Below are 22088 nucleotides of genomic sequence, written 5' to 3'. Positions count from 1 at the left end.
ACGAGTTGATAGCCAAACTTTGTCTCCTTTTGCAAAAATCAGACTTTCCCTTCTTTTCCTATCTGCCTGAGCCTTATATGAGTCTTTCACTTGGATGATGTTTCTTCTAGCGCTAACTAACATGGTCTGCAATCTCTTCACCCTCTCTTCTACTGCAGATATCGTCAATACCTAAAAATTACATTAGGATGCCTTCCTTGATTTATATAAAAGGGGGCGAACCCAGTGGTGAAATGAACAGCATTATTATAAACAAATTCAGCTGCCCAAACCAACTCTGGACATTCCTTCTCTTGATCAAATAAATAGAGTCTTAAATATTGTTCTAATTCTTGATTCACTCTCTCTGTTTGCCCCTGTCGGCGATGATAACCGATAGAGTACTTTGACTCAATTCCTAATTGCTTAGTAAAGGCCTTCCAAAAGCGAGAAACAAATTGGGACGCCCGGTCAGAAACAAGAATTTTTGAAATCCCATGAGCGCATATTGTATGCTGTGTAAACAACTGAGCAACTTGTGGGGCTCGAGGAATTTCTTTTAAAGGAATGAAATGTGCCATTTTAGTGAGAAAGTGTCCACAAAAACTAAGATAGTATTAAAACCTTGACTTGACCTTGACCCACTAAGGGAGATCCACTATGAGATCCATAGTAACAGTATGCCAAGGATGGGGTGCTGTGGGCAAGGGTCTTAAAAGACCTTATGGAACTGTTCTGCTGGATTTTCCTCTTAGACATTTGTCAAAAGTTGACACATATTGCCTTTTCTGAGTTTTCATTTGTGGCCACCAAAAATTAAATTGTATCAAATTCTGAGTCTTTTGAATTACTTTATGTCCAGCCAACCGGTCATCAGGACAGGCCTGAAGAATGTTTTCTTGCAGCTCCACAGTTGCCACATACAGTGCACCTTTATAATATGGCAAGCCATTCTTGATTTCTCTCTCCGGGTCTTCTTTGGACCACTTCAGCATTCCTTCAGGTGTTAAGTTTTCTTAGATTTCTTTGGTCAAATCTTCATACAGTATGGTTGATATAAACTTCTCTTGTGGAATGATCAGATCTTTTTTCTGGAAGCTCTTTAGATGTACCAATATCAATTTGAGAAAGAGCATCTGCCTTGCCATTTGCTTTTCCTGGTCTAAAGGTGATAAAATCGAAGTCTTCAAAATAAAGGGACCAACGCAGTGGTCTTGCTGTTAATGTTCGAGCTGATCTTAAAATTTTTAGATTTCAGTGGCCTGTGTAGACGGTCACTTTATGCTTAGCTCCCAAAATATAACGTCTCCACTCACGAAAGGTTCTTTGACTGCCAACAGCTCCTTATCTGCAATTGAATAGTTTATCTCTGGTGGAGTTCATTTTCATGAGAAATAAGCAACGGGATGTAATTGACCTATATCTTTCTGATGCTGAGAAAGAATATCTCCTGTGGCAGCGTCTGAAGCATCTGCCTCCACATAATAAGGCTCATCTGGATTGGGGTGGAGTAATATTGGAGCTGTGATGAAGGAGTTTTTCAAAAAATTAAAAGCATCATCTGCTTCTTTTGTCCACTCAAACTTCACTCCTTTCTTTAAGAAACAAGTAATGGGAGTAACTGTTTTAGAAAACTTTGATATGAATCTTCGATAAAAATAGGCAAACCCCAAGAAACTCTTGATTCCCTTGACTTTACAAGGAGAAGGCCAATTTTGTACTGCTATCTTAGCTGGGTCCATACTAAATCCTTCCGATGACAAAATGAATCCAAAGAACTCTACTCGTTCTACATGAAATGCACACTTCTCCAACTTCACATAAAGATGGTGCTCCTGTAGTCTTGTGAGGAGGGATTGAACATGGGAAACATGTTTCTTCTGATTGTCAGAAAAGATCAGAACATCATCAATAAATACCACAGCAATTCTCGTAATATGTCATTAAGGAAATGCTTGAAAGCTGTGGGAGCATTGCATAAACCATAAGGCATCACTTGATATTCAAATAATCCATATCAAGTCCGAAAGGCTGTTTTCCATTCATCTCCAGAAGCCACTCGTATCAAATGATATGCTCCTCGCAAATCCAATTTGGTGTAAATTTCAGCATTTTTTACTAGGTCTAATAGAACTGACACCAAAGTCAGCGGGTATCGATTCTTGATGGTAACCTGATTGAGGGCTCAGTAATCAATGCAAGTTTGAAGTCCCCATCCTTCTCAGCTATGAAAAATAGTGGGGATGAAAACAGGGATTGAGAAAGGCGAATAAACCCATTAGCAAGATATTGATCCAAATACTCCTTCAAATGTTGGTTCTCTGTTTCAGTCAATGCATATATTCGGCTACATGGCAATATTGCTCCCGGCTCTAGTTCAATCTTGCAGTCATAAGGTCAGTGTGGCGGCAATTTCTCAGCCTCTTTTTTGTCAAAGACTGCAACTAAACCTTCATATTCTTTCGGGATTTAGTTTGTTTCAAGTGTACAGATCATTGGAGAATGTGATGATAAGCAGGCCGCTTGGGACTTTGTGAACGCTTCTGCTTCACCATGAAAGCAATTCTCTTTACAATAGGAGGAATTCATTTCGATTGTTCTCTTACTCCAATCAATTTGAGGATTATATTCAGTAAGCCAGGGCAGACCCAGAATTAGTTGAAATTGTGGAGCATCTATTAAATTGCAAATTATCTGTTCCTGATGTCCACCAAAGCCTTGCAATTCAATTGGTTCGGTTTCATGAGTAACTGGACCTGAAGAAAGACTGTTACCATCCAAAGGTCTTACTATATCAATAGTTGATTTCTTAACTAATCGAATTCCCATCTTACGAGCGTATTTTATGTCACAAAAATTGCTGTAGCTCCAGAATCAATCATAACTGATATTCCCTAAATTTCCTTCTCAGGTGTCTTAACTGATACAGTTTGTACCAAATGTGGCGCTGCTGTCTGTAAGGTATTTGCCACTCGCTCTTCTGAGGGAGTTGTCTTGGGTTCTGCTTTCATCAGCGCAACTCCCCCTACTGATGAAGCTGGCCTTTTCCCGACTGAATAGTCTTTGGTTTCTTGGGACAGTTTTTAACAAAATGTCTGGATGCGCCACAGTATAAACAGTTGATTCATTCTTTTTTCTTTCTCTTCCTTAGATAACAGACCTCCAATAGAACTGATTTGCATAGGCTCTTCCACTGTTATCCCTTCTCCTACTCTCATATAATTTTTTACCTGATCAAATCTCGGAGGAAGAGGACAATAATCTCTTCTCTTTTCTGCTTTTCGTTCTGTTAACCGATGATCAACCTGCAGTTCAAGATCAATTCGCTCTTAGGTTTCAGTGGGTCTATTTTGAATTAGCGCCAAGGCATCTTTCAATTAATCCTTCAACACACAATAAAATATGGCAGCTCTATATGATTCTGGCCAAGCGGTTTCTACCATGAGTTTATTGAAGTGAGCCAGATAGGCTACTAGATCTTTATTACCTTGCCTTATTTCCAATAGCTCATTGTCAGTGGTCTGAGCTGCAGTTCGGCGATCAAATATTCTTAAGAATTCTTCTTTGAAATTTTGAAAATTATTTAAAACAGGATAATTTCTGGAAACTATTGGCATGGAACATGCAGCTGCATCATCTGTCAGATAAGAATATAAATGCCACCTTGGACTGGTCTTAGGAAAAAATGATGGGTCTACATAAAAAAAAAAATGCAATGAGCATTGAGTTAGAAATATTTGCGCCTTATTTGGATCTCCACCAAAACGCTCAGGTTGGGCCAGAGGAATAATAGGGGAAATAGCATGGATCACTTGAGTGGATGTACCTGTGGACTGTGAAGGGCTAGGTGTCTGAAAACACAGAATCACTAGACTTGGATGTGTTTCCTAACTCATTTATTCATTGTTTTATTTGGACTGTTTCTTCTATGGTTTTATTGAATTGTTTCTGCAGTCCTTCCAAAATAGTGGCTAATGCCTTTACAACAATTCCTTCTGCCATTCTTCTCAGGAGGACATCGGTTTCCCTAAAGTTAGGGTGGCACTTCAATCTGTCAGGGTACCTCAGTTTGATTTCCTCAGGAGCAGAAAATAACTCCTCAGTCCCAACCCAGACTACTCACAACAAGTTTGAACCTTCGTATTGAGCACCCTTGAAGGGGAATGGGATTTAGAGAGACTGCCTCAGAGATGATGTACGTCAATACTCAGTCTGCCTCCTCACGTCTATGACTGGATGACGGCACCTGAAAAAAGTAACATTCACAATTACTAGGGACACACTATTTCAGCTACTAAGCTTTCTATTCTATTGACCTTTATTTTCTCTAATAATTAATGTTATTCTCACTCACCCTGAGGTCTTGCTTCTCTCTAATGGTGTATTTGGATATTATTGATGTGATAATGAACTTTGTTGAATGGATGTCAATTAAACATGAAGAGCTTCTCAGCACTTTCTTCATTAATTTGTTGGATTGCTACATATATAATATATAGTTCTTTTTTGGTTGAGTTAGAATTGATAAGGTATATTTCCCCTTGACTGTCTTATAAGTGCTGTATTTGTAGATGCTTATTTGTTATAGTTAATTTCTTCCATAAGCTCGATAGCGCTGTCAAGACCTTTTGTATTAGTAAATGTTTATTCATTATTGTTCGTTTTTTCAATAAGCTTGATGGAGCGGTCTAGGACTTTGGTAAATGTTTATTCGTTATTGTTCGTTTCTTCAATAAGCTCGATAGAGCTGTGAAGGACTTTGGAGTCTGTAAATGCTTATTCGCTATTGTACATTCATGCCAAAAACTTAGTAGAATTTCCAACCCTCTCGATAGCTGCAATACTTGTTCTCCTTGGACTATACCTGTAGCGGTTAACTGTTATCTGTAAACTTGCATTCAACATTTGGTTTTCCTCAAAAAGATGTTTACCTCGAAAGCGCGCTCTCTCCATACAGCTGATTCCTGTCAAATCTCAGTTGAAGTTTGAAGCTTCCAAGCAGCATGCGCATATCCTAGCAACTAAACTGAATGCAACACTAGTACTGCAACTTAACCTTCTGGACTCGCGTCGGCCATCTTGGATTTCTCTCTTTGACTCTTTCCTTGTATTAAACGTAATACTGCTTGGCAAACCTTCTTCCAGCTAGGATGTCACTGTCTCCACTGTGGATACCTTTTTGCCTGCATTCTTATTGCTTTTCTTAGACGTTTCACTGATTCAGCATGGCAAGTTTGTGTGGTCATGACAAGAACCCACCAGCGGTTGGGGGGCCTCCTTCTGAGTGCCGAAGGCGCTCCAGAGGGGTCAGGCTACTCAAATGTGAGGTTATGGCCTCAAAGAATTGTTTCAGCTGAAAGGGGAATCACTTTGCTCAAGGAAAGTTAGGCAAGAGTGGAGTGGACCCTGTTTAAGGCTCTGCTGAAGTGCAGGGCTTAGATTGCTGATGCACCTGCATCTCGTCCAAGGATTTAGACAGGTAAGAAGTCGAAGATCTGACTTTTTGGACTTCCTACGGTGGGAAAAGCCTGATGACATCGATCATGATTAGGACTGAGAGGTGCAGCTGCACGGAGTCTTGGGATTTTCTGTGCGACGAGGATTGTGGGCATCACAGGGCCCTCTGATTCTGGTCAGCAAAGAGCTTGAGGGAATGCTTCGGGTGCACGGCGCAGCAGTCTTTACAAGTCTTGGAGGTGTGGTTCATCTCCAAGCTTCACAGACAAATGTGGCCCCTGTCATAGACATCTGCCTGGGACAGGCACCACATGGTTTGACGCCAGTAGGTTTCTATGGTGACAACCGCATTACACCAGGAGAGAAATCTCTAGAAAAAAAGTTCAACAAAATTAAAAAAGCGACTGATAGCTCTTCACAGATCAGCGCTATCTGGCTCAGAAAGAACTGAAGTCAGTGTGCCGGAGTGGTGCCTTTATAGGCACCGCACATATTACTTCCGGTGTGGCTGACGTAGAGCCAAACAACGTCACATAGAGGCAGGCAGGGGTACTGCTAAAAAATATCCAAATCCAGTCTGACGCCTGGTGAACATTGAGTTAAGGAATCTGCAGCTAGAAGTCTGTATCATATGTCTTTGCATTATGTTTTAATAATTGCTACATAGTTGTTTGTGACTTATAAGAATACAGGTCCACTGTGACGAAGTCCCAGTTCTACTTAACGAACGCCCCAAGAATTACCTGGCGATAATGCAAATCGAGTAATGATCAATACTGTCACAACCTGACAGGAACACATTTATAGAGTAGTGGGTTCTGAAACACTTATTCCCCCCCAAACGATGCACATACACATACACACATACACACACACACACACACACAAGAAAGCTGCACTATATCTTTTTAAAAGGCTTTATTAAATATTGAAGCCTATTTTGAATACAAAAAATATGAATGAACATTATGGTAGATATAAAAAATGATGGTGACAATAATACCTGCAATACACAAAAATACAATGAAAACAGGCACCATATTAGATGGCAATCAATGAATATATTTGCTCCAAAATGCTGCAACAAGTCACCTAGATGGTCTTTATCATGCATAGCTTTTGTACACAGTCAATAATTTCTGAGTCTGGCACCATGCATTTGGCAGTGTGGTAAGGATTTGTGGTTGTTATGATGTACTGCTCCTCTCTCTACTAAAATGCCAGTTTATCGGTACATACTGATTCCAACTATTATGACAAAAAAACCTACCTTCTAAGTTGTGAAAAGGAACATGTGAATTTTATTCCACATTTGCCGAAATCTACTACGTTTTTATCTTTAAATACTTTTATAGGAATATATAAAATAGTAACTAAGTTACTATTAACTTAGAGCAAAGCAACACCATACTGTAAAAACATGCATTTTAACAAGATAACGTATGTATGAATAACATAAGAGACTCTACTGTAGGAAAAATGCAAAGCATATGAAATTCACTTTTTAGAACTAGCAAAGCCAATAAAAAGTTGGTCATCCACTCAGTCCTCGTGTGTAGTCAATGTGAAAGCTAAGAACAGTTTTAAGGTCCAGTGGGTGAAGCCTCTCCTACTTCTAAAAGAGGGGAGGGAAAAAAAAAAAAGCAGGGACAGTGTTGGACTGTCCCACGTGAAAGGATGACAGCAATTTAGGCAAAAAGGAAGCACACGGTTACAGTACTAATGTATCCTGGAAACAAATGGTGTCAATTTTTTTGGTCAGTAATTTCAGGGAACAACCATGTGCAGGCTCGAAGTGCATGCACATTAAAAATGTAATTACCGAGCTCAGGTCCATCTGAGGCAGAATGAAAGATCCAGCTAGAATGTTTTGTGTCCCTTCAAAGAGCAAATCATAATTGGCGACTTAAATAATGTAGGGTGATCAGGCAAATGTATGGAGGCTGAGGCAGTTGCTGAGGAATAGATCCCCGGTAAAGTTCCCAGGAGTCAGGTGCGGGGCCAAAAAGGCTGTATCTTTAGGTGGAGGCCTATAATGTTTAGCCCTGGAAAATAAAGCACAGCTTAGACCAAGCTACCATCAATGTTTTTGGCAGTAATTACTCTAGTGTGAAAGCTCCAAGATGGCAAGATTTGTCAGTGGGTTCACCAATGTCTCAATTGTAGGTAACTGTAAATTCAACACTTCTGCTGCTCAGCAGACAACTATCATGAAAGACACCCTCTTTATTGGAAGACCCTGGTAGGGGATCTAACTCTGTCAGGGAGATGTACCTAAGACACTGGCATTCTGAAAATCAAAAGGGCAGCAACAGTGTAATGTGGGGTGGGAGGAGTAAATAGTAAATCTTATCATCACATTAATATTTTGATGCTCTATAAAGGTGTCTGGAAACAAGTTAAAAAGGTTTGCAGCCTATGATAGTGCTTTGGTTGAGGGAAAGGCTGGGAATCATCTTAAGCTGGAGACTGGGAATTAGTAACATCATAGTGAGCCACAGGCCTGGCACGAGCTGGGGTGGTTGGAATGGAAGAAGGTCCCGGGTGCATGATTGTAGGCACAGGTTGGTACTAGTAAGAAGTTGGGTGGCGGCCCAACAGGGTAAGACCTGCTTGTGTGAGTCCAGCTAGAGGCCCCTCATGGCTCCATGGCTCTCCAGAGCCTATACTCTGAAAAGTTGCAGCATGGTGTCCCGTTCTCCTAGTCGGGATTGACAACAGCCTGGAGGCCTCAGGAAGTGCCAAGACCAGTCTTGGAACAAGCTGCGAGTCGGGTCTTTTGAGTGCTCACTCCAAGACTTCTGGATCAGAAGTTGTAATACAGAGACGAGTACTGCTTGGACTTCCCAGAAGACTGCTACATGAAGCAAGATTGGGATCTTGACTGGGCCTAAGACTTAGAGTGGGTCTGCTGTTTTGAGCTCTACCCACCTCACTTTTGTGCTCAGTGACAGTTTATCTCCCAACTCCATGACTGCCTTCGGCAGCAGCAGATAACATATTTCATAGGACTCCAAGTGGTGTTCAGACCTCAGAAACTACAGGCATCATGTGGATCCTTGACTGACATCTGTTTCTTGTAGTCACGTCATGGTTTGAAACGTGGTTTTTGGAGGGGTAATTTTCCTAGAACACGGTCTTCTGTTGAAACAAAGGAGGGAGCTGAGTTTCAGATTAACATTGAAGGCTGTAGAAAAGAAGTCACTTGCAGGTGAACAAACAGAATTTTACTAGGGTGGCACCTATTTACAGCTCTGCGCTGACACTTCCGGTGGGGCCACTTGCAGGAGTTATTGCTATAAAAAGTTCTCGAACCAGTCTGGTACCTAAGGAAAATCAAAGGTTTTTCGTTGAGCTCAAAGAGGTCCTGTCCAGTCAAAGATTTATTTAAACAGGTATCTGGCACTTTAAACAAATAAGTGAAAATGAAGGTTACATCATGCAGATTCAAACATGAATAGACAAGCTCATCGAACAGACTAATGTGCATTCAAAAGGAAGATTGGTATAGATATAAGAAGCTTGGGTTTACAAGATGAGCTGCTAAGCAAGCAGTAGTTTCAGAAATTGCTTAAACAAGTGAATCTGTACATGGTTCCCCAAAGGCAGGAGAGGAGCTAGACAGATCAAAGATGCTGGAAGAATTGTCCATGCTGATACAGTGGATCCTGAGAAAGGTAACTTGCTAGAAATGCAGTTATATTTTGCCGCTCCCCGTAGAAAAATGTTTCTGCTTCTCAGACTTCTGGAACCTCCTGTGATCGTGAGCAATTTTGTGAGGTGTTGTGCATTCTTGATGTGTTGTACCCTGTGATCAATGACCCATTTGTTGAACTGAAATCTGTCCGAGATAGGTAGCCAGTGAAGGTCATGGTGAATAGGCGGAAATTTATATGATTTTTATGGGTTCCTTGTTGCCGATTTTAGGATTGGTTTGAATGGGTATACATGAAAGATGGCGGGTCTGCCGATCTTAAGTTACCAAAATGCAGCCTGGAAATGACAAGAGCATGCATCACTATTCTGGGTAGTTCAGTAGTGATGAGCTCTCAATTTTTCTCTTAGACAATGTAGATGAAAATGTGAAGATTTTATAACTCTATTAATTTGTGTCAGGAAAGTGAGTGCGGAGTCAATTCTAAAACCTAGGGATTTAGTAAACTGAACCAGAGAAGGAAGGGAGGCCGATAGATTTAGTGAGTTGAGAAGAACAACGTTGATTTTCCACTCTGGTGGGGTCAGAAGCTGAAACTTTGTGTCCTTCAAGCATAATACAGAAAGCTATCATTCAGCCGGTCTTGCAGGCAAAAGAGTCACTTTCTTAAGAAGGTCCTGAATGTTTTGGGTTTGTAGAAAGAATGGTGTATCATCTACATATTTGTGTGAAGCAATTCTAAGTCCACATCATTTTGTCTCTATGTTGAACAGAATTGGAATTAAAATTGAGCACTGAGGCACAAAGCAACTTTGATGTGTGCTCACACTTCTATCAGATGTTTGTCTTTAAGGAAAGAAGTGAACCACTTCAATACAGTGTCCCTGAAGCACATGTGATGGACCAGAATTAAGATTGTGTTGAAGGATGCAGGTAGGTCAATGAAAACTGCAAAACAAGTATCAATCACCTCTTGCAGAATCTAATGTACACTGTTAAAGTAAACTTGAAGTTGCTGCTTATTTGCAGAAACTGGCCCTCAAATCAGACTGATAACTCACTAAACTTCTTAATACACAGTTGTGAACTGAAGAGATCTACGGCTGAAAATCTTGTAAATTAATACAAAATACTGCCATGGTCATGCCTGGTGCAGCAGCTTTATGTCCATAGTCATAACTTTACTTTCCATCTCGTAAGGATATCATGCTGTAAGAGTATAGTACAACATGTTACTGAAGGAAAGCTGGAACATTCTTTTTCAAGTCTTTAGACAGCCTTTCCAGTGGTGTTGGTCTATTGCTTTAAGCGAGGTGGTTGAAAAGCATATTAAAATGGTTAAGGAAGTAGTGAAACCAGTTAAAGCAAATTGTGGTCTTGGCAGCATTGTTACACAGTAAATTACAATGAAGCAATTTAGTGCACATAAGGATCTGGTATCATTAAGCTAAAGCTTTATAAAAACAAATGTCAAGGTGATGTCAACTGTTGTTTAGTGGGTAGCACTTTGGCAAACATGTGGCTTTAGAAGGTGACTGTTTTGGGGGTTGTTGCAATGTATTGATAAAAGCAAGTTTTACGTTTAGTTGAAAAGGTTTTTTGCAGAAAAGTGCTGTTTGGAGTACAATAAAGCTGGCTGATTACAGCATATCGGTGTGTTGGTGTGTTTGGTGTTCTATTGTGTACTATCTGGGTTCTTGTGTATTATTCTTTGGATATGGATGATGTTTGCAGAACAGAAATATTATGATAATGTGGCAAATACTAGGCAACAGGGTTGTGGACATTTCTGCCATTTTGCTTTCCCTGCAGAGACCATGAATAATTTCTCTGCTGGATGAACTACCAGATTGAAGGATATGGTTAATACTCATTTCAGTTGATCATTTATTAAAATGTACCATTAGCATGAAATTATCACCAATATAACATATGATATATTAACATTTTTTGCTTTTATTTAATCACTGGCATTTGTACAGGAACACCATAGTAACTACGAAGATAATTTATTTGTTCGTACCCATCACTCTTTATGTTTGTGTTTAGTTCAGTGACTCATATTGATGTGTTGTTAATTTGACAGATGCGAGACAGGTTCAACCATGTAAGAAAAGAGGTAGGCAGTGATTAAAAAAAAAATACTATTTTTTAAATTATAGGCCACAGCTCGTTAATACCGTATTTACAACTGTACAAAAGCACTGCCTGAAAACATTTGAGCCACATGGATACTGTTGTCACCTATTTGAATAATATATTTGATTCACTTTTATTACAGTGTAATGATCATTATTCTGTACATACAATATAAGAGCAGGAAAGATGATGTCCAAGGCTAACAAAAACAGGGGTGTGTGCAGGTTTGATGACTACTTAATATGAGCTACCGTTAGGGAAAATATAAAACACATTTGAACTGTCGAGGACAGTCATTAAGGAGGCACACGGTTTTGATTTACAGAGGTTTTAGCAAGAGTCATTACAAGAAAAGCAAAAGCACGTAAAAAAAAGAATTTACAAAATATAGACACAGCATTTGAAAGCAAAGACAAGTAGCCACTGAGACTCAAATCAGCAGAAATAGTTTACTACGAAACTGAACAAACAAATTTATTAATGAAAAAAATCTAAATGTTTTAACAATCTTACATGTGCTTGTCTGTTACTGTGTGAAAGGGTTGGGATGTTGTGCAAGCACTTGAAGTCAAAGAATATTTTACAACAACAGTAAACAGTCTTCAAAGGTTAGTGAAAATGCACGTCTACAGAACAGCTTTTTGTGTTTGGCCTGTGGAGATGTTAAAGGTAATTATGAATGATTCAGAAATAAAGACTTCTGGAAAGCGGTATAGAAACTGAATTCAATCAAAATTAACAAAAATAATGACAAACAATCATTAAATTAATTGGATACAAAGAAACCGAACTGCATTTACACTCGAATTGGTTTGGAATTGAAATACAAAAATGAGTTACATGAAGTTAACAGCCATCATATCTGTTGGTACTTGACCTCCACTTTACAATAGTTTTTAAACACCAATCACAAAATGTTGCAAATATACACTTTAAGAATTAAAATAGATTTTCTCTGCATTATCTAGTTTTTTTTTTGAGTCAATGAGAACTTTATATTTATACATATATATATATATTAATTATATATTCTATGATACAACTCAATATTTTACTATTGACTGTTCGCCCTACACAAAAAACAATCCAAGGGTGAACAGAAATGCCTTACATGAAATACAGTTATGTTGATTTCCATAAAAAATGTAATCTGATTAGGGAAATCTACAATACAAACTCCTGTTCAAGTGAAAGAGAAAAACACATTTGATGGTTCAAAATGAAATATTAATTGCAATAACAACCACAATTGTCAGTTGCTTATAAATTTCAAATGTATCCCCGATTATAGTTCTTAACTATTGGTTATCAGATTTCTACTGAAAAGGATGTGTGTTAAAGTAGGTTTTCCACAAAGTGCTTTCTAGAGTTCAATAGGAACATTACATATTAAGGCATCCTAATGTCCTATCTCAAATATTTTCCATGTAATGGGAGGAACTTACTTTATTATGGCAAGATGAAGATTAGAACTTGTGAAACAAACAGATGCAGCCCTAGTTTTTCTGGGTGATATTCTGTCTTCCAGCAAGGCAAATAGAGTCCATTCATGATAAGTGCCATGGGTTCTTGATGCTCACTAGAAACTCAAGTAACTACTGATAATGTCCTAAATGTGCAGACAGGATCTGTACAGTCAGATTTAAAAGGTGCCACTTACATATTTTCCTGACATTTAAAACACTTTCTCTAAATACCCAACCATCCAGTTTGAAAGCATAAACAATGACAAAAATAAAAAAAAGTGCACAATATTATCTAGTATTATACTGTAAAACTACAATATTGTAAAAAAACAGCACAAATTTAGACCTTTTATTTTAAAAAATGTAAAATGTTTCTACATGAGTGCACGTCTATAATAAGAAGTGGGGGAAGGGCAGTATAGATAGTTTAAGCCCTGGGCTCATAAAAACCTCAAGTGCATATTAGGACATAGAGGCTACATAGTGACAAAAAGAGGAACTGCAGGAGGTAATTTGCATTTGACAATTACATAAATATATATGATATTCAAAAAATGCAATACAGAATTACAAGTGAAATGGTCAGGCATATAGACATCAGAATACAGTGAGGTTGGACACTAGCTCATCTAACAAGGGTAAAACCGAAACCACACTTTACAAGCGGCAGAAAGGTCTAACCTAGTTTTGGAAAGGCTATGGTACAGTTGATGATTACCGAAAAGAACAAGTTATTGTGTCCCTTTCCTTAAAAATTGGAAAACATTGAAAAATTAGAAAAAAAATAATTGATGTTTTAAATACAACATACACATTTGTACAAAATACAAATACCATACAATAATTGTAAAGTAATAGCTGATGAAAACTATCCATATGTGACAAGTATGCATATAAAAAGATTTCCCTAATGTCATCTGTGAAATGACCAATACCAGATTAAATTACAATATACACTAAAATACTAAAGAAGTATTTATTATACATTTTGAGTTGCAGTTCTTGCTTTACCCTTTAAAAAAAAAAAAAGAGGGCAGAATGTCCACAAATAAAATATTTGGATATCATTCTTCTGCAATACAACCACACTGATATGTACAATAAACCTGTTATAGACACACTTCTAATACAGACAGTCATGGGCTTAAAGTCCATAAAATCATATTTCCAGTTCATCACTTTTCAGTCGAGCGTTGTCTCTTACATCATCAAAAGAGTAACTCTTTGTAACTTTGCCATTCTTAAAGACAGTATGAAGGAGGTCCTGCAATAAGATCAAAAGAGATTTGATTAGAATAAAACTCTCCATCTCAAATAAATATTGAGATTACTTTAAAACCACCCTACAGCAAAATAATGTTTTCAATCAAAACCCCTTGTTAATTGTTCGGTGCATGAAAAGAAACACAATTACAGTGGGGTCAAGACACCATTTGAAAGATAGAGAGGAAAGCAGAAAGAAAGGCGGGGAGAATGACAGAAACCCAGATAAAAAGTATGGACAAATTAATTGTGAGGAAGAGGGAAAAAAAAAGTGAAAACATGCCTGCTAGTTAAGAATGGAACAAAATATGTATCAAAAGTACAACATTAGAGCAAGCACTGGCACACCTGGCATTAAGAAAATTAACACCATCTCAAGCTCGCTTGACTGAAAAGACATGAACTCCCAAATGAAGAGCAGGACTACTCTGGGGGGAAGAGGAAGTGTGCAAAAAAAAAAAAAAACTGAAATTTGCCAAAGGTTGTCTGCTTGCCTCCTTGCAGACCATTCAAGTTACACAATGTCGTGGCCTATGAGAGACAGTAATTGTCTAATGTATTGCACTAAAAGTACCATAATATTTGTATGAAGCACTTCATCGTCTCAACGAGGTGCCAAAGCAGAAAAGCAGTTATATGGTTACATGGGGCTAGGCTCAGTGTCTCATATGTTGAGTAGTTCATCGAAACAAACGGAATAATGTTGAGGACTCAACAATTCAGAAGTTAAAAGTTACATTGCTTTTGTTGCCACTCACAATATACTCACCATAACAAGCTTTTTTTGAAGACACCATTATGCTTCATTATGCACTTTTTTTTGCATTTGCCAAAAGGCATAAACTTCCTTTTGAGAGTTCAATGTGATGCGTCATAATAAAGGCGTCGCCGTGGATTACGGTCGGTGCGGAACTGCTCTAAAGTCAGTATTCTTTTGGCTTGGATTGTTTCACACAGCTGTTGCAATATCCTGTCTAGTTTGGAGCTTAGTTGCAATTTCAAGAGGCACTAAATATGTGCAATGACCACTATTTTTGAGAGCTCTGCATTTTGCAAACAGTGCCTTTCATGTAATCTGCTCTTAATGGTACCCTGCACATTCCACTGGCATCTGTTCTCAGGCATTTCTTCAGCACTCGCATTAAAATAAAGATAGTAACAGAAATCTTGCCACTGCTAACATAAATATGATTACAACGCAAAGAAACAAAAACTGCATTACACACACCTTGGACACCAGGTCCTGACAATCAACTGCTACTTGCACACAACTGTAGGTATGTACAGAGCCTTTAAGCTCCCTCGCTCCACTACAGAAGCTGCTTGAGAAAGGAACAGCCAAAGCAGGAGTGGGTGGATTTTCTTGGTCTATGCAGCTCATTTCTGACACTACCCTGCAAGTAACTATGCTAGGCAATAAAAGGCAGATGGGTCAGCTGATTAAACAAACAGTAGTGTCTGAACAGAATCTACAGATGTGAAACGTAAATCCCACCAAAGCAGTCTGGAGCGACTGGCAAAATTAAAAACCACGCCGATGAATAAAAAAAACGAAAAAAGTAATGAGGAAGATAACCAAGGATGAGTGATGGGTGTGCTTTAAGATCTTTTACATATATTTTTTTAAACAGTAGACTTGCAAGCGACCTTGCATGCAGTCTCAGGAAAAATATAAAGAGAGGTGCTAAAAGCTCAGCCTCCTCCAGTTCTCAGCTTTCAACCTGTTTCAGAGACAGAATAACGATGAAGAAAAAAGTTACAATAAGCAGAAAAATAATGCGTATATCTATGGGCAAGACAAGAATTGCAGCACCATTGCTATTTGCCTGTGACCTTTTCTTTAATTAAGAATCTCACAATGAAGTGTATACTTTAACAGATTGTCAAATCATGAGACTCTCAAAGAATAAAGCTACAGAGCAGCGAATCACAGCCTGAAAAAGCTTTCTGATAGAAACTTCCAACTAAACTTTACCTTGTGAATTGCTGCCAGACTGGTTCCGGACCCATTCACAACAATTCCCTTACACATCTACACGTGAAGTGCTCTGCGTCGGATCTGCCCAGCCCTGGACATGTTGTTGGGCCACTATAAAAGCAACAACTTTGTGCGCTGACATAAGTTCTAATCTTTCCACACCTGCTAATGTGAATCTGGAACTCTCGAATCTGGTCGTTCCTGGCAGAGTTTTTTTTCCTACAAAATGTGTGCAGGCAATGTTGCCAGCTAAAATAACTGGGTTTAAGCTACGGTGATTAGAAGGAGGGCTTGAATTCATCCTGCCAACCCAGGAGATCAAAACTACCATCCTGACAGAAGTCACTAAACCTGCACAATCTATTTAGGAGTCTCTGGTCCTCATTAACAAGGCATTAAGTGATGTGTTGGTAGGCACGTGGTCTAAACCAGGATCCAGTCAATAGGCAGGAGGTGACACAGAATAAACCAGCTCCCAGGGATCCAGACTTCCTCTTGCAGCATCCAGCTCCAGATAGCCTTGTCGTCAAACCATCAAGCCACTTGAACCCCGTCTGACTGGTATTCAAAAAGAATAGAGAATTTTGCCAAGTGGATGTTCTTATCGACCAGCCTCGCCCTTTGGTCGGTAAACACCATATGCCTCCTTGACAAATATATGCACATATTCTGGGAGAAAATAATGGATATTTTGCCAATGGTCTCAGACAATGTCTGTTACAGCTTACAGAAACTGATCTTGGAAGGGCAGGATGTGGCCAAACCCTCAATTAAGTCTGGACACTACCAACTGTACAGCAGTCTGCACCAGTGGGGTGCTCAGGCAAAACTCCGGAATACGCTCCATGGCCTTTTCTGTGAATGTCCAATAATGTTTTGGGCATGCCCTTAGAGGGCTCTAGCAAAGACCATTGCCCGTTCTCTGGGCTTAGCTCCACCAACTTGGCAGTTTCCACAGCATCATCGCCCCTATCAAAGCTTTGGTAGTGGCTACCTGCAGAGGCGGAGAATACCCACTTCAGTAGCCACAAGCCTTATTTATACTCCTGTTGAGGTCAAGGATTGGGCAGTCAACAACCAGGCTCCCAGGGCCAAGGAGATGCCCAAATCCAAACCCCTCCCCTAGCAGCCACCGCAAAACCACTTTAACTCTTGGCCAAAGGAGCAATACCGAGGATGCCGGAATCAGAAATTTGGACTGGTTGTCACTTTCTTTACATTCAGGTGCCGGAAAAGGATGGAGGCCTCTGCAGTATCAGAGACCTTTACCCTCCAAGCTTCTTACTCTGAAAGGACATGTTCAAAGTGCTCAGTCTGGTCCAAGTCCTGTCTTCCATGAATCCAGAGGACTGGAAGGTCATGTTGGGCTTGTAGGAAGCATATTTTCACATGCCAGTCCTGCAGTCCCACATGTTACCCATGTCAGGATGGCTGAGAGCACCTTCAGTTTTTAGTGCTCCCTTTTGGCTTTATCAGTGCACCCTGGATGTTCACAAAGTTATTGGTGGTTGAGGCCTATCTGTGGAAGTTGGGAATGCTCGTCTTCCGATTATGCAGTGACTGGTTGCTCAAGCTGGGCTCATCTCAAGCAGTTGTAAACCATCTCCAGACAATGTTCGAACTGTTGACATTGTTATGGGTTTCCATCAGTGTGCCAAAGTCATATCGGACTCCTTCACAACAGCTCCCCTTTGCTGGAGCCTTCCTGGATACGGGTCGGCTCTGAGGATTCTTGGCCTCCTGTATCCTTCTCGTGCACCATGCCAGGTGACATGTCAGCTCTGAAGTCTCAGTGGGCTCAGCACCAAGGTTATCTGTCACATTCCATCCAGGTGCCGAAGGAGACTGAGAAACCTGTGTGGCGGCAATCGGATCGCACAGAGATCAGTAATAAACTGACATCAGCGAGAAGGAGACGCCTCTATAGTGGGCCGGCTTCATGTCTGGGCTGTGACGGCACTGCACACCACCACCTGGAGACGTGTGAGGGAATTACTGCAAACGTTTGCAGACCTGGCACCTGTAGAAATTCACAATGTGAGGAATCTGTAGTTATGAGTCTACCAGAAAAGCAGTTACCAAAACTAAGTAACTTGTTAATTAGGAGCGCTTCAGACTACTTGAGAATCTGTTTTATGATCTGTCATGGTGGGGAAGGGTGGGAGGAGGGACAGGGGCTTGAAGTGTGCAGTTGCCCTGATCACACAGTATGGAAGATGATATCGCAGAAATACCTCAATGTTTGAGTGAGCTACAACAGCTGGTATGACTTATGTCCAATATAGGTTTGCCTCAAACAAGTCGGCCTCATTACTCAAACCGCTATTCCAGATAGCCTTGTGTGCAATGTAGCTACTTGTGAATGAGTGCAAGAGGGAGTCAGCAAATAGGCCCCATACCACACCTCTCTAATAAGAGAACATCTTTCCACTTTGAGAATAAGAATCACAGTATGCAATCTAATCAGCTGTGAATGAGGGGGTCTGCCATTGACAATTGCGGTCCAGCAGCCACCACTGCAAATCTTTTGCTGTCTCCTCAGAAATCTAGACTTGATCGGCGAGACCACCCTGATGTGGTTCACACTGGGACTTCAGATCCGACTACACATCCTGCATATGCCACCTGACACCTCAGAGTTGTCCTCACTGAGATCCAGGACAGAGGTTGAAACACTAGGATCATAGACTGAATGCCCTGAACTCTCTTTTCTGGGGTAAGAATATGAAACTGTACTGTGTTCAGAATGGTTTTGATGAAGGGGTCAGGTGTGGCTTCAGCATATGAAACCCCAAGAATGTTAGGAGGCTTGCTGTAGTCCGGATGACAACAGCCTGTGGCAATCCCGCCATCAACAGCCAGTCATCGAGGTAGGGGAAGCCTGGGACCCTTGACATCTGATGATATGCTGCCATCACTGCCACCACTTTCAGGAACACCTGAGTGGCGCTAGTAAGGACAAAAGGGAGCACTGAAAACGCTCTTGGCCTACCGGTAACGCATGTGGGTCTACAGGACAGGGATGTGGAAATGAGCATCCTGTAGGTCCAATGCTATCATCATGTCTCCAGGATAGAGAGCAGACAGAACCTCTGCCAGAGTGAGCATTTTGACATTTCCACAGAACGGTACTGAGAGGGCGAAGCTCTAAAATGGGACGATGCCCAATCCTTTTTCAGCATTAGTAAGTATTGGAAATAAAAACTACACTACTTCTGTGCTAGTACTCTCTATGGCTCCTTTGGCCAAAAGAGTCTGGACTTCCAGCTGTAAGAAAGACATATGGTCCTCCGTCAGCTGGTCTGAGGATGGTGGAAGGTATGGAAAGGTGCTCAGAAATGATAAAGCGTGACTCCCCCTGAACAATTTGGAGGATCCTCTTTCCTGAAATTATTCTGGCGTCTTGGAAAAAATGTAGGATACTCCCTCCAACAAGGTGGCGGCTGTGAGCCCTCAAGGGTGCACAAAAGAGGCTTAGGGAGTGCAGCACCTGGGACACAAAAGTCTTGTCTGTGCACTGTCCCTGTTGCCCTCTCCTGTGGGCACTGCGGCCACCAAAAGATTAGGGTGATTGGTTTGCCAATTGAGGCTGTTGCCGATACATGAAGCCCCCATCATAGCCATGGAGAGGGCAAATTTGTTGATGCGGCTGGCAGGTGTGAGCAGTGTGGCCCAGAGAGTGCACTGCACCCTTGCATTCTCTGAAGCACACTGAGGCAGAGTCTCCTTTTGTCCCCGAAAAGTCGAAAAACATCAAATAGCACCCCCATATTGCTTGTCTGGATGTCATTCAAAATGCAAATGAACCGCGACCATATGAGCTGACCTAAGCCCACACTAGTGGCGAAAGCTCTACTCAGACAATCAGTGGTGTCCAGCCCACCACAAGTAGTGAATTTGGCCGCATTATGACCACCATGCATGGCCAGAAAAAGGATTGTATGGCCTTGTTCCACAACCTTGGGCAATAACTGCACTGCTGAGTCCCACAAGGCATGAGAAGAGCGCCTAAGAGGCAGCTGGCATTCACAGAGCACAGGGCCAAGCTTGTTGAGGAGGAGAACATCTTTTTACTAAATGTTTATCTTTTCCAACTTCCTGTCAGGGGTAGTAGTGGGAAAGTAGTTCGGATTTACTTTACTGGTCAGAGCCTGCCACACACAAGGCTCTCGGGTGCAGAGTCAGAAAATCTGGGCTGTCCGCACTATGGGGGTGGTGTGTTAGGGAATGCCTCTTTTTGCATGATAACCCTCAAAGTTTTGAACTGATGCTGCTGTTTTTTTGACTGGAAGTGCATACAGACCTCAGTGCCAGTGCGCTGATCCTTAAAGGTTTATGTTTGATTGACTTATGCCCAACTGGCATATGTTAACTTGCTTATAAGTCCCTAGTATATGGCATAAAGGGTACCTGGGGCCTAGAAGTTAAAGTCACCACTAAGGTAGGCCTATCGAGCCCTTAAGACAGGGTGCTGTATATTAAAAAGTAGGACATGTATGTTTATGTCCTAACTATAAAACCTTAAACTGTTGTTTTTACTGTGGAAAGGCTAGAAAGCCCCATTGACAAGTACAGGGTTACATGGTGCCATGTGGCTGTGCTAGCTCCTGAATGGGACTATGAAAGGTAGTACTTTGAGTTATCAAGAAAATAATTACATTAAACCCAACTTGGTAAGGAATCTGCAACTAGAGAAGTATGTCTCTACCAGATACATTGTTATTGAAGGTAAGTAACTTGTCCATCTCATAGAGACTTCTAGTTGCAGATTACTTAGAATCGATACCCAAGCATTACCATCCTCGGTGGTGAGCTACAAACCGAGATCATACTAGGAAGTCTTACAAAATCGAACGACCAAGGTAGACATCTCTGCGGACCGGACTGTCCAGACAGTAATGCTTTGTAAACATTTGCAGGGATGCTCACATTGCTGCCTGGCAGATATCCAGGACAGAAACTTCACGTGCTAAAGCTGTGGTAGCAGCAGTAGCTCTGGTGGAGTGAGCGCACAATCCCTCAGGGGGTTGCTTTGCCAAAGCGTAGCACATTTTGCTGCACAGTAGTGCCCATCGTGAGATGGTACGCTTTTGCATTGCCTTCCCTTTCTTCACACCCACATATCTAACAAAGAGTTGATCATCCACCCGGAAATCTTTGGTACGATTGAGGTAGAACGCCAACGCTCTTTTTGGATCCAGACAGTGGAGTCTCTCCTCCTCATGAGAAGGATGTGGAGTTGCGTAAAAAGTAGGCAAAGTGATGGACTGGCTTACATGAAAAGGTGGAACTACTTTGGGAAGGAAGGAGGCCCTCGTACATAGCACCACTTTGTCAAGGTAAAAAGACAAAAATGGGGGCTTTGAAAAAAAAAAAAAGCCTGAAGCTCACTCACTCTGCGAACAGAAGTGACGGCAACAAGAAATGCCGTTTTGAGAGTATGGAGCCGCAAAGGACATTTGTGTAACAGCTGAAAAGGCGCACACATCAAGTAAGTAAGGACAAGACTGAGGTCCCACTGAGGCATGATAAACGGAGTGGGAGGAAACAAATGGGTGAGTCCCTTGAGGAATCTACCAACAATAGGAGACTCAAAAAGGGAAGGTTGGACTGGCAATCTAAGAAAGGACAAGATAACCTTTAAGGGTGACCAAGGCAGAGCCCTTCTGGGCTAAAGAAAGGCTAAACAAAAGAACCTCAGAGAGAGGAGCATAGAGGGGATCAACAAACTTGTTGGTACACCATGCCATAAATTTATGCCAACGACAGGCGTATACCGTTTTGGTGGAGGGACACCTGGCTGCCAAGATAACATCACAGACTTCGGGTGGAAAGTCAAAAGCTGTCAAATGCCGCCGCTCAATATCCATGCATGAAGGCGAAGACTTGACAGGTCCGGGTGAAGGACCATCCCCTGATGCTGCAACAGAAGATCCTCCCAAAGTGGTAGTCTGACTGGAAGATCTGTGGCCATGCTTAGTAGCCCTGGATACCATACTATCCATGCCCAGTTTGGAGCCACAAGGATTACTTAAGCCCAGTTGTTCTTGATCTTCAGAACTCTGGACAGAAGTGGTATAGGCAGGAAGGCATAAAGGGGGCCTGAGTTCCACTCTAAATGAAGTGTCAGAGTGACTGCCGCCTTGGAAAC

The 22088-nt window shown here is 41.1% G+C and overlaps 1 protein-coding gene across 2 annotated transcripts in view; it reads right to left on the bottom strand.

Moving 5' to 3' along the window:
- Positions 1 to 13032: 13032 nt before the first annotated feature.
- NAMPT (nicotinamide phosphoribosyltransferase) overlaps positions 13033 to 22088 on the bottom strand; it is a 189644-nt gene continuing 180588 nt past the window's right edge. For both annotated transcript variants that reach the window (XM_069229847.1, XM_069229848.1), the window contains one exon: positions 13033 to 13960. In XM_069229847.1, the coding sequence (XP_069085948.1) occupies positions 13856 to 13960 (105 nt within the window). In that variant the 3' untranslated portion in view covers positions 13033 to 13855. The remainder of the gene's footprint in view (positions 13961 to 22088) is intronic.

This window comes from Pleurodeles waltl, chromosome 4_1, assembly GCF_031143425.1.
Source record: "Pleurodeles waltl isolate 20211129_DDA chromosome 4_1, aPleWal1.hap1.20221129, whole genome shotgun sequence".
NCBI lineage: Eukaryota > Metazoa > Chordata > Amphibia > Caudata > Salamandridae > Pleurodeles > Pleurodeles waltl.
The sequence above is the reverse complement of the archived record's forward strand: the minus strand, read 5'-3'. Positions and strand labels throughout refer to the sequence as shown.